The sequence below is a fragment of the Ornithorhynchus anatinus genome, chromosome 1 (assembly GCF_004115215.2).
Source record: "Ornithorhynchus anatinus isolate Pmale09 chromosome 1, mOrnAna1.pri.v4, whole genome shotgun sequence".
NCBI classification, from domain to species: Eukaryota; Metazoa; Chordata; class Mammalia; order Monotremata; family Ornithorhynchidae; genus Ornithorhynchus; species Ornithorhynchus anatinus.
This window is the reverse complement of record NC_041728.1, coordinates 11,717,684-11,731,221: the sequence shown is the minus strand read 5'-3', so window position 1 is coordinate 11,731,221 and position 13,538 is coordinate 11,717,684. Positions and strand designations below refer to the sequence as shown.

The following is a 13,538-nucleotide window of genomic DNA, read 5'->3' as shown; positions in this document are numbered from 1 at the left end:
TACTTTAAAATCTAGCAGTGCTTAAAGTTAAAGCTTGATTTTTCCCATGAAGGTTTTCTCTAGGAAGAATGTAAGCAATTTCATCAAATCACGTCCTTTAGGTGAGAGAGGTTATATTCCAATCTAGCAACACCAAGGAAAACCAAAAAATCTGAATTCCACGCATCAAGTTGGAAGTATTCTTTGACTTCACCTCTGAATTACCTTTTACTTGAAAATACTTTTAATCTTTATTATATTTACGTGCCAATACCTGGCAATCAATAGTGATTACGGAGTGCTTACTCTTTGCAGAGGACTGAACTTCTAAGCACTTGGAAGAATACGAGTTAGTAGACAAAATACCTCCCATCCAGGAGCTTACAATCTAACAAGAAGGCAGGCACTGAAATACGGTTACACAGTTGAACTTTACAACTGGCACTACTCAGGAGCTGGGTTCTGGTCCTGGCTTCCCGTTTGCCTGCTGGATGACTTTGCTGGGCCTCAGTTTCCTCATCTGCACAATGGGGACTTGATAACTGTTCAATACCCTCTAGGCTGTAAGCCTGTTGTGGGCTGGGGATGCGTCTGTTCTATTGTACCCTCAAAGAGCTCAGTACAGTGCTCTTCACACAGTAAGCGCTCAATAAATACCACTGACTGACATATTCATTCCAGTATGATGTGCAGCCTTACACATTGTAACAAAAATGTATTAATGTTTCAACATTTTCATTTGGCTTGACTTTTTTTGGTTTCAATGATTTTATTCTATGTGTGTTTTAGACTGTGAGCCCGTTGTAGGGCATGGATTATCTCTATCTGCTGCCGAACTGTACACTCCAAGCACTTAGTACAGTGCTCTGCACACAGTAAGCACTCAATAAATACCATTGAATGAATGTAGCCTTCAATTGGGAAGCAAAGCAGCCTAGTGGAAAAAGCACAGGCCTGGAAGTCAGAGGACCCGGGGTTCATTAATTCAGTCAAATTTATTGAGCGTTTATCGACTAAGCGCCTGGGAAGTACAATTCAGCAAAAAATAGAGACAATCCCTGCCACACAGGTCTCACAGACTCGAAGGGTTCTAATCCCAGGTCTGTTGTTGCCTGTCGTATGACTCTGGCCAAGTCACTTAACCCCACTGTGCTTCATTTTCCTCATTTGTAAAACAGGGATTAAATCCGGTTCCCTCTTGTGTGGGCCAGGGACTGTATCCGACCTGATTATCTTGTATCTACCCCAGCACTCAGTACAATGTATGGTGTATACTAGGCACTTAAATATACACCATAATAGTACCGATGAGATATTATTTGGGCTTAAGGAATTACAGCAGTTAAAAGGTTATTCGAATGCTGAGCATGCTCAATAAATACAACTGATTGACAAACTGTGGTACAACTGCTCTTGGAATTCTGGGTGCAGATCTGTTTGCCAAATATCAGGAGGAACAGAATATTGTTGGAGAAGCTATAGAGAAAGGAACCAGGATGATGAGAGGATTGGAAAGCTCCCCTATGATAACTGATCTAAAGGTTAGGACTCTTGTGATTAGAGAGACAGTAAGCTACAATTGTCCTTCACCAAATCTCACACTCAGGGCCAGAGGACGCACTCAGTGGCACCTGAAGATGCGAGGCTCAAAACGAGTCACAGAAATCACTTTGTACAAAGGACAGTAAATATATGGAATTCACTACCTCCAGAAATTATGCAGATTCAAGGGGATCTGAATAAATTCAAGGACACGAGGCCTGTAACGGTTGCTGATAACTCGTGATGGAACTCTCGATTCTTTGTTTTGCTTTTCATTTTGCATTTTTGCAAGAAACAGAGCTGCCCATTGTAAAACCAGATTAAGAGAATCCGTTTGTCACCCAACTCTTGCCCTAGCCACTCCTGTCTGCTCCCTTTACCGGTCCCCTTCTTTTGGGTGGGCCCACAGGATTATCACATCTTTTGGGCCCATCTTGTCAAATCCCTTCCCTATCTGTTCCTCTCGGAAGAAGATAGAGAGTAAGAAAAGATGTTAATATCCTATTCTCAATGCAAGTCCACTTTTTTGTTGGGAGAGAAAAGGGAGGGAAAGAACATGTGATGTGGAATTAGAAAATATAACCACTGAGCTATACAATCTGAGTTCCTCAATGGCCTTTAAATGATAGGTCACCTGCTACTAAGCTGCAGGAAAACCACAAATTCAATCCCTTTCCCACCCGATCCTGAAAACTAAGTTGCTCCTATACTGCATTCCAAAAGAAGTATAACGCTTTGACATTGAGAGAAATAAAATCATTACGCATCTTTGGGGACAGTCTACATTCATCCCCTCACCTCTGATTAGTCGATGAATGCAGAATGTGGGGCTATTGCGGAACGTGTTTGCTTGGAATAAGTGACAGGCACAATTGCCTTGAGGGTCATATGAGTCAAACATAATAGGCTTTGCTAATGCTCAGCAAATAATAACAATAAATAATTTCTGGTGGTGTGCCACAGCGTACTTCTATCTTGTCCAACCTATATATAAAGCTGCTCTAAGAGATAGTGAGACATTCTGGGCTCTTGCCCCATCAATTTGCCGATGACACTCAGCACTCTGTATCATATTCAATTGGTTCCTTCAGGGCCACCGCTCGATTTCCCAGGCAACTGGATAAGTGAGGAGCAATGAGCCGACTTGAGCCCCAGAAATGAAAGCCGCCTGCTAAGTAAAGGAAGCCTCCTGAGTGGATGGTGAGAAAAAGCAGAGGTTCTCCTTCCTCTTTTTCGACAGTTGAGGGCAATTATTTTTATGTCCAGGTTGCAGTGATATTGGTCTTGGCCAGAAATGTCCTTTATCTACCCTCTTTGTTGAAAAACATCACTATCATCCTCTAGGGGTTCATTCAATCGTATTTATTGAGAGCTTACTGTGTGGAGAACACTGTACTAAGCACTTGGAAAGTACAATTCGGCAACAAATAGAGACAATCCCTGCCACAACGGGCTCACGGTCTAGAAGGGGGGAGGAGAGATGAGGGGGCACCCGGGTTACTCCTCTTAAAAATATGTGGGGGAGCCTTAGGTCTTGCAGAAAAGTTTCATTCGATTAAGAATCTATGCATAGAGTTGCTGTGGAGCCATCCATAGTAAGAAACCTTCATACCCGCTAATTTTCTGGTCTAGGGGAAACCCTAGCCAGGATGCAGGTTTGGCCCGGTAGTTAGCATTTGTATGTGGGTACAGGTTGGGTGTGGGGAAGGAGCACACAGCGACAACTCGCCAAGCACAGTGAAAATCAAACTCCAAACCTTTTCAAACGCCTACCAACAAAAAGCAATGGAGTACAGATTTACAGCTCCCAGGTAGAACCTTTTCAAATATTAATAATAATAATGTTGGTATTTGTTAAGCGCTTACTATGTACAGAACACTGTTCTAAGCGCTGGGGTAGATAGAGGGTAATCAGGTTGTCCCACGTGAGGCTCACAGTTAATCCCCATTTTACAGATGAGGTAACTGAGGCACAGAGAAGTTAAGTGACTTGCCCACAGTCACACAGCTGACAAGTGGTAGAGCCGGGATTAGAACCCATGACCTCTGACTCCCAAGCCCGGGTCAGTTTAGGATATTCTAGCCCACCGTTTGAGAATCTAAACTACCATCACACAGTTCAGGGAAATAGATTTTGTTTGCTGATATGGTCAGGTACAAAAAGGGAGACTTTGTGGGTTGGGTCGGGGAGGACCCAATCAGCCTGCTGTAAAACTAGAGGGAGCTCGCTCACCTGCTCACATATCGGCCCAAAGTCGTTCCTCCTCGAGAAGGCTAGCCTTTTGGGCAACCGTCCCTCAGGGAGATGAGAGAGCTGTTATGTCTTTCGTCAGGTAAGCGATAGCTTCAGTCCTGGCCAACTACTCTACCAACAGAACGGCAAACTGATTCAGGAGCAGTCTAGAGAATCAACGGCATTACTCCTTTCTCAGACCAGGTCAGCTGCCAGCAAGCTTCTTAACCATCATTTACATTCATTCATTCAATAGGATTTATTGAGCGCTTACTATGTGCAGAGCACTGTACTAAACGCTTGGAATGTACAAATTGGTAACAGATAGAGACAGTCCCTGCCCTCTGACGGGCTTACAGTCTAATTGGGGGAGACGGACAGAGAAGACCAATGGCAATACATAGAATCGAGGGGAAGAGCATCTCATTAAAACAATAGCAAAGAAATAGAATCAGGGTGATGTACATCTCATTAACAAAATAATTACATCTGCTACCTCAGGCTACTTTCATTAGTAGCCTAAATGTCCACCTGTAGGCAGGTTTCCCCCCCCACCCTAACACAGAAACGTAGCATAATGTTACTCTTACCTCCACTATCTCTAAGTGCAATTGGAAATGGTGTGGTCTAGTGGAAAGAGCCCAGGCTTGGGAGTCTGAGGACCCGGATCCTAAACCAGTTCCATCATGTACCTGTTGTGTGACTTTGGACAAGTTGCTTAACTTCTCTGTGCCTCAGTTCCCTCCTCTACAAAACAAGATTCAATACCTGTGCTCCCATGCGAGTCCCATGTGGTACCTGATTATCTTACATCAGTACTGGGCATATAGTAAGCACTTAAAAACTATTATTATATCATTATTCTAATCCTCGCTCCATCATTTGTCTGCTGTGTGACCTTAGGCAAATCACTTCTCTGTGACTTAGTTTCCCCAATGATTAAAATGGGGATAGAACATTTATATCTAGAACACTTAGAACAGTGCTTCACACATAGTAAGCACTTAACAAATACCATTATTATTATTATTATCCTCTCTCCTACTTAAGACTGCCTGCCCCACGTGGTGCAGGGACTGGGTTCGACCTAATTAACTTGCATCTACCCCAGCACTTGACACATAGTAAGCCCTTAAATGCCATTAAAGGGCTTATATTAATAAATCACATTTTATTTTCATCGTAGAAAACACCTCTCTCCTCTCCCACAGCAAACAGGAGAACATCTGTCTAGAGAAAAATGTATTCCAGTAAACTAGGGAGATTTCCTTGGAAAGAAGTCCAAAAGGAAAATAACCCAACAGAACTAGTCCTCGGGGCTTGAGTGTCACACAAATCTTTCCAAAATGTCTCAATAGTTGCATTTTTGCCCTTGGGTGCCACAGGTTGCGGTGACATTGGTCGCAGCCAGAAATGTCCTTTATTTACCCTTTTAGATGATAAAATTATCAACCTCTAGGGGTTACTCTTCTTAACTCGGAAGGTTAGCTATCAAATTTAAAGATATCAAGTTTAAAGCACTGGTAAGAGCTGGGCTGCTCACCTGGAACCAGTGGATGACGAGGACATATAGCAGAAATAATATTCCTTGGGATAATTTAGAATCGGGACACGTGTCTACCACCTCTGTTAAACTGTACTCTCCAAAGGGCTTAGTACAGTGCTCTACAGTGCCCGCTAAGAGCTCAATAAATACAATCGATTGATAGAGAATGATGAGTATCAGAACAGTGCAACTAGTAAGCATTTACCAAATACCATTATTAGTAGAACAGTGCACCTGGTGTTTACCGAATACCATTATTAGAACAGACCACCTGGTAAGCGTTTACCAAATACCATTAGAACAGTGCACCTAGTAAGTGTTTACCAAATACCATCAGTAGTAGAACAGTGCACCTGGTAAGCAGTTACCAAATACCATTATCAGTAGAACACTGCACCTAGTAATCAGTTACCAAATACCCTTATTAGAAATAGCGTGCACCTAGTAAGCATTCAGCAAATACCATTATCAGTAGAAGAGTGCACCTAGTAAGTGGTTATCAAATACCATTATAAGTAGAGCACTGCACCTAGTAATCGGTTATCAAATACCATTATCAGTAGAACAGTGCACCTGGTAATCAATTACCAAATACCATTATCAGTAGAACAATGCACCTAGTAATCAGTTACCAAATCCCATTATCAGGAGAAGAGTGCACCTAGTAAGTGGTTATCAAATACCATTATTAGTAGAACACTGCACCTAGTAATCGGTTACCAAATCCCATTATCAGGAGAACACTGCACCTAGTAATGTTACCAAATACCCTTATTAGTAATAGAGTGCACCTAGTAAGCATTCAGCAAATACCATTATCAGTAGAAGAGGGCACCTAGTAAGTGGTTATCAAATACCAATATCAGTAGAAGATTGCACCTGGTAGGTGGTTCCCAAATCCCATTATCAGGAGCAGAGTGCACCTGGTCAGCGGTTCCCAAATCCCATTAGTAGTAGTAGTAGAAGAGCGCACCTGGTCAGCGTTAACCAAATCCCATTATTATTAGTAGAAGAGTGCACCTAGTAAGCGTTTACCAAATACCATGATTATCATTATCATGGGTTTGACGAGAGGTGGGGCCCGGCTACGGCCCCCGGTCGGGAGAGAGGGGGTGGCGGGGAGGAAAGGGACTCACCGGGCCGGGCCGGGCCGGTCTCCTTGGCGACGCTGCGGGCGGGTTCGCGAGGCCCCCGGAAGTAGTTCCTTTCACTTCCGGTTCAGCGGCCCAACGGCCGCCGGCGGAGGAGGAGGAGGAGGAGGGGAAGGAGGAGAAGGACTGGAAGGACCGTCCTCCGCCCCCGCCGCGTCATGGCCGCTTCGGAGCCCCCCGCCCGCCCCCCGCCGCCGAAGGTAAAGGCCGCCGCAGCCCTCCGCCGCCTCCGGCCTCCTCTCCCGGGCGGCCATGGCCGCCGCCCTGACCCCCCCCCGCCCTCCTCCCTCCTCCCTCCTCCCCACCCAGCCTCTCCCTCCCGTCCCGCAACCAGCGGGGCTTGAGGAGGAAAATACAACAAACCAGCCCGAGCTGGGGAGCCCCAGGTCGTGGGTTCTAATCCCCCCCCCCACCCCTCCTTGTCAGCTGTGTGACTTTGGCCAGTCCTCTCCCTGAGAGCTCATCTGGAAAATAATAATGTGGGTATTGGTTAAGCGCTTACTATGTGCAGAGCCCTGTTCTAAGCGCTGGGGGAGATACAGGGTCATCGGGTTGGCCCACGTGAGGCTCCCAGTCTTCATCCCCATTGTACAGATGAGGGAACTGAGGCACAGAGAAGTGAAGTGACTTTGCCCATTGGGGATGAAGACTGGGAGCCCCACGAACCTGATTACCCTGTGTCTACTCAGTGCTTAGAACAGTGCTGGGCACATAGCGTTTAGCAAATACCATAATTATTATTATTCTGATCCCCGCCCCTTGTCAGCTCTGTGACTTTGGACCAGTCCCTTCCCTGGGCCTCAGTGACCTCATCTGGAAAATGAGGATGAAGACTGGGAGCCCCACGAGGGACAATCTGATTACCCTGGATCTACTCAGTGCTTAGAACAGTGCTTGGCACATAGCTTTAACACATACCATAATTATTACTATTCTAATCCCCGCCCCATAACTCTGTGACTTTGGGTCAGTCCCTTCCCTGGGCCTCAGTGACCTCATCTGGAAAATGGGGATGAAGACTGGGAGCCCCACGAGGGACAATCTGATTACCCTGGATCTACTCAGTGCTTAGAACAGTGCTTGGCACATAGCTTTAACAAATACCATAATTATTACTATTCTAATCCCTGCCCCTTAAGTCTGTGACTTTGGGTCAGTCCCTTCCCTGGGCCTCAGTGACCTCATCTGGAAAATGGGGATGAAGACTGGGAGCCCCACGAAGGACAACCTGATCACCTTGGGTCTACCTAGTGCTTAGAACAGTGCTTGGCACATAGCGTTTAGCAAATACCAAAATCATTATTCTAATCCCGCCCCCCCCGGTCAGCTCTGTGACTTTGGGCCAGTCCCTTCCCTGGGCCTCAGTGACCTCATCTGGAAAATAATAATGTGGGTATTGGTTAAGCGCTTACTATGTGCAGAACCCTGTTCTAAGCGCTAGGGGAGATACAGGGTTATCGGGTTGTCCCACCTGAGGCTCACAGTCTTCATCCCCATTTTCCAGATGAGGAAACTGAGGCACAGAGAGAAGCAGCGTGGCTCATTGGAAAGAGCCCGGGCTTGGGAGCCAGAGGTCATGGGTTCAAATTCCGCTCTGTCACCTGTCAGCTGTGTTACTGTGGGCAAGCCACTTTACTTCTCTGTGCCTCAGTTCCCTCATCTGTACAATGGGGATGAAGACTGTGAGCCTCATGTGGGACAACCTGATGACTCTGTATCTCACCCAGCACTTAGAACAGTGCTCTGCACATAGCGTTTAACAGATAGCAACATTAACATTATTATTAAGTGACTTTTCTCAATGGGGATGAAGACTGGGAGCCCCACGAGGGACAACCTGATTACTCTGTGTCTCCTCAGTGCTTAGAACAGTGCTTGGCACAAAGCTTTAACAAATACCATAGTTACTACTATTCTAATCCCCGCCCCTTGTCAGCTGTGTGACTTTGGGCCAGTCCCTTCCCTTCCCTGGGCCTCAGTGACCTCATCTGGAAGATGGGGATGAAGACTGGGAGCCCCATGAGGGACAATCTGATTACCCTCGGTCTACTCAGGGCTTAGAATAGTGCTTGGCACATAGTAAGCGCTTAACACATACCAAATTATTATTATTTTAATCCCCACCCCATGTCAGATCTGTGATTTGGGGAAGTTGCTTCCCTTCCCTGGGCCTCTGTGACCTCATCTGGAAAATGGGGATGAAGACGGGGAGCCCAATGAGGGACAGCCTGATTACCTTGTGTCTACCCAGCGCTTAGAACAGTGCTTGGCACATAGTAAATGCTTAACACATACCAAATTCTTATTCTAATCCCCACCCCTTATCAGCTCTGTGACTTTGGGCAAGTCACTTCCCTTCCCCGGGCCTCTGATCTCATCTGTAAAATGGTGATGGAGGCTGGGCGCCCCTCGTGGGTATCCGGATGACCTTGTATCTCCCCCAGCGCTTAGAACAGCGCTTGGCACATAGTAAGGGCTTAAATACCAGGATTATTACGCTCTTATTTCCCCCGGCACGTGTCGCGACGCTGATGAATCGGCCCGGACATTAGTCATTCATTCAGTCATATTTATTGAGCGTTTACTGTGTGCAGAGCAATTTACTGTGTGCAGAGCACTGGACTAAGCACTAGGAATGTACAATTCGGCAACAGGTAGAGACGATCCCTGCCCAACAGTGACGTTGAGGGTGGGTTCCCCTCTCCCTGGCCTTGGAGCCAGAGGTCCTGGGTTCTAATTTCAACCCCGCCACTTGTCAGGGGTGTGACTTTGGGCAAGTCACTTCACTTCTCTGGGCCTCAGTTCCCTTATCTGTCAAATGGGGATGCAGACTGTGAGCCCCACGTGGGATAACCTGATCACCCATCTCCCCCTCCCCCCCGGTGCTTAGAATAGTGCTTGGCACATAGTAATCACTTAACAAATACCATCATTAGTATTATAATTAGAGCCCCAAATTTTCACCTTACAGTATATAATAATAATGTTGGTATTTGTTAAGCGCTTACCATGTGCCGAACACTGTTCTAAGCGCTGGGGTAGATACAGAGTGATCAGGTTGTCCCACGTGAGGCTCACCGTCTCAATCCCCATTTTACAGATGAGGTAACTGAGACACCGAGAAGTGAAGTGACTTGCCCAAGGTCACACAGCTGACAAGTGATGGAGCCGGGATTAGGACCCACGACCTCTGACTCCTAAGCCCATGCTCTTTCCACTGAGCCACGCTGCTTCTCTCTGTCTTGTAGATAATTATTATGGCATTTGTTAAGCGCTTACTATGTGCCAAGCGCTCTTCTAAATGCTGGGGTACATACAGGGTAATCCGGTTGTCCCAGGTGGGGCTCACAGTTTGAGTCCCCATTTTACAGAGGAGGTAACTGAGGCACAGAGAAGGTAAATGACTTGCCTGAGGTCTACTGTGTGACAAGTGACGGAGCCGGGATTAGAAGCCACGATCCCTGGTGGCCAAGCCCGGGCTCTTGCCACGAATGATAGTTCTCATCGAGTGTCTTTTCACTATTAAAATGAGCCCCTCGATGCAACATAATCAGAGCAAAGTGTGTTAACCTCCTACCGTGTATCGTGTATGTGTTTGCTTTTTTTAAAAAAGTTTTCTAAGAGTGGTCACTTCTTTCGGTTGTCCAAATTGTCTTCTGCTCGTGGACAGCTAGACGTAGTCAGACAAGATTTTTGAGGTGTCTGGGCCCTTATTGGATAAGAGTGATGCTGTAGAATTTACCTTCTGGAGGATTTGTCAAGGATTTTAGAGAAAACTATAAACCACACAACTGAAAGAGTTGTTTTAGCTATTTCCTATTTTCAAGGATTAGTGAATGCGGTGGTGCCCCTTCCTCTTTGTCTCTTCCACCTGTTAACTCACCTTTTTCCAGACTTTTTGTCTTTTTTTTCCTCTTCCCTCTCAACTCTTTACCGATTCTTTTAACTCTCAACTTTCTCTGCAACTCTCCCATACTCCTTCCCTGCCTGAACACATTTCCTTTTGTCCCTTGCCTTCTTTTCCCCCCTCGGTCCTCCTTCATTGTCATTTCATTGTCCAGGGTCGTCTTCGTGCCCCCTTCTCTCTTCTCCAACCCCTCTACTCCCTTTCCTTCACTCCTAACTCTTCTTAACTTGCGACCTTCTCCTCTTTTTACTTCTCACCTTCTTATTTTCCCACCTACCTTATTAAAAGCCAATTTTCACCCTGGTTGCCTGACTGCCCTTCTTTGTCTTTAGCGCCCTGGCTTATTTTAAACCGATTCTCGGCCCTGCTCCTTACTTTTCACTGACTGCTCCAATCTTGATCCCACCCCCTGCTTTGAGGTGCCCAGACAATATTAGATGCAGAGTGGACCATATAACTGCATATAATTTTGCCATTGCTGTTCCGGTGCCCAGGAGTTTTGTATTTTTATCAGAATTTAATCAGGTGTAATATTTTTTCAGTTCCCATTGATTAAATAGTTCAGCTGGAATAGTTGGGGAGAAAATGTGATTACTGATGTAAATAAGCTGCCATAAATATTAAGGCATTACTGTGCTAACCAAGCGAAGCTGATTGTTTCCGCAGAAGAAGGTAGAAAGGGATTTTTATTTATTAAAATAATTCTCAAGTTTTGGAACACATTGCAACTCCTATAATGTTGGGTGTGCTGTTCACGAAATTCCTTTAAATGGTAATACGAAAGGTATTTTAAGAAATTTAGCAATTCCATTACGTCCAGAGGTGATCCAGTGCTATTGATTGCTAGTTCTTTGCAGCTCATGGGCGTTCAGTAAATATTGTTAAATATAAATGAGTTTGTTCTTAAAAAGGGCCTTTTTTGAAATAAGGGTTTTATATGCAAATGCAGTGCGGCACATATTCCATGGCAATTAATAATTATATTCAAGGGAGCTTTTATGGGAGTTTCCAGTAAGGTGTGAGAAGGCAATAAAATCAAATTTTCAAAAATGGACTGACCTAATAGCTTTTTAAAAAAATGGTATTAAACACTTATTATGTGCCAGGCACTGTACTAAAGCACTTGGTTAGATGCAAGCTAATCATTAATTCCCTTTTTACGGATGAGTTAACCGAGTTCTTCAAACTTTCTGAAAAAAAAGATGAAAATAAAACCCTTGTGCTTCATTTACAATACGTGCCATTTGGCAGTTCAAATTAAATCTTCCAATCAATCCCTAATTTGCTCTGTTTACATATTTTATAATATATGGTACAACATGTAATGGATGGGAAGTCTAAAATGACTCCAGTCTTCTTAGACTTAGCCTCAGGCGTATTCATTGAGTATTTACTTGGGGCAGAACACTGTTCTCAGGATGTGGGACAGTACAATATAATGAATGCACTTGATTGCTGAACCCAGGGAGTGTACTCTTTATTTGTATGTGTGCATATATATTCTTCTCTTTGATTTCAAAGATGACACCAGTGCTAGTGAAAGTACCCATGAATTAATTTGAGTTAAAAGGCCAATGTGGGACCCCCAATTCCAGCCACATTTTGCGCGCGCACACACACATGCTTTCCCTCGTGTGGTCACGTTTGATGCTGTGTGACTTTGGGCAAGTTACTTAACTTCTCTGTGCCTCAGTTCCCTCATCTGTAAAATGGGGATTAAGACTGAGAGCCCCACGTGGGACAACCTGATTCCCCTGTGTCTACCCCAGCGCTTAGAACAGTGCTCTGCACATAGTAAGGGCTTAACAAATACCAACATTATTATTATGTTTGCAGCACCAAGCACTCTTTTTACTTTTGCCTCCTTTCCTGTTTCTTACCGAGTTTTTGCCCAAAAGGAGTGACTCCTTGGATAGTACTGTGTGGATGCAGGATATAGAGGAGCAGCATGGCCTAGTGGAAATTGCGAGGACCTGGGTTCTAATCTCAGCTTTGCCACTTGCCTGCTGGGTGACCCTGGGCAAGTCACTTAACTTATCTGTGCCTCAGTTTCCTTATCTGTAAATTGGGAATTCGGTCCCTGTTCTCCATCCTACTTGGACTGTGAGCTTCATGAGAGACTGAGAGACTGTCTGGCCTGATTAACTTATATCCACACAGTGCTTAGGACAAGGCTTGGCACATATTAAGCGCTTAATAGAGCCCATAATATAGTGAGAATTATTATTATGTAGTTTTGTCTGAGGCTTTGTTTTAGGATGTCCTTAAAATGATTCTTCTGTCCTTAGTTTCCCAATTTCAGTTATCTGTTCAGGGGATCTTTCAGGCTTCATTCTCCTTATGCATCTCACCCAGTTGTAAATATGTTGAAATGAGTATACCTTCAGTTTTAGAAGACAGTCTTTGTTACGGAACTTCATTTTTGCTGTGACAAGTGTGAGTTTGTGGCAAACCACTAAAATCCTGGAATCTTGGATTTCGGGTAAAAAATCCTTCATTTTTAATATGAGAATAAGATGTCTTGCAATTAAACAGTACTGTGTTTTTCCAGAAAAAGGAGAAAATCTTTATGAAAGAGGTATCCAAATTGTCTTATTTTTCAAGCAAAACCATGGGAAAATTGACACCATTTCATTTTTCGTCTTTAACGTGAGTCGGTTTTATCTTTCCGTTATAGGGTACAGTATTTTTCTCCTACATGGCCAAGATTAACACTTAATTAGAAACCTTCAGATTGAGCTTTGAAAAGAAAATACTGATTCTGCTTCAGGATGAGCCATTTTCAGGGGGACTAATTCACCACATTTATGTAAAGGGAAATCGTTTAATTTTAATAGCATTGAGTTTGTTTTGACACACTTCCAATGAGGCAAGATTGGGTTTTTTGTGTTTTTTTCAGGTGAACTGTATCTTTGGAAAGTGATCAGGTGAATTGGATAAACTCATAAACTCTTCCACCTGTTTACGGGAGCCATTGTTTTAAACTGTTACTACTTTATAAGAACTAGCATTTACACTTAGAACAGAAAATAAATGTATTTGGTATCCTCCGTCATCTCTAAGATATTTGCATTGTGGTATTTTTTTTTTTGAAGAAAAATATTCCGTTTGGAGATAGTCCTGTTAATGGTTCTTACCTACCTAGTAAAGCTGTTGATTTCAAATCACAGGTGCATTAAG

The 13,538-nt window shown here is 44.3% G+C and overlaps 2 protein-coding genes across 3 annotated transcripts in view; one reads left to right on the top strand and one right to left on the bottom strand.

The window, feature by feature from the left end:
* Positions 1 to 6,424, bottom strand: part of KIAA0825 (KIAA0825 ortholog) — a 322,760-nt gene extending 316,336 nt beyond the window's left edge. Inside the window, exon 1 of the mRNA XM_029070144.2 lies at positions 6,274 to 6,424. The gene's annotated coding sequence lies outside the window, so the exon portion shown is untranslated. The remainder of the gene's footprint in view (positions 1 to 6,273) is intronic.
* Positions 6,425 to 6,532: 108 nt separating this feature from the next.
* Positions 6,533 to 13,538, top strand: part of SLF1 (SMC5-SMC6 complex localization factor 1) — a 61,691-nt gene continuing 54,685 nt past the window's right edge. The window contains exon 1 of one of the 2 annotated variants that reach the window (XR_003761429.2): positions 6,533 to 6,651. Coding sequence is in view for 1 of the 2 variants with exons in the window: in XM_029070208.2 (XP_028926041.1) it covers positions 6,610 to 6,651 (42 nt within the window). In the remaining variant the exon portion in view is untranslated. The remainder of the gene's footprint in view (positions 6,652 to 13,538) is intronic. The other variant, XM_029070208.2, reaches the window with a different exon arrangement.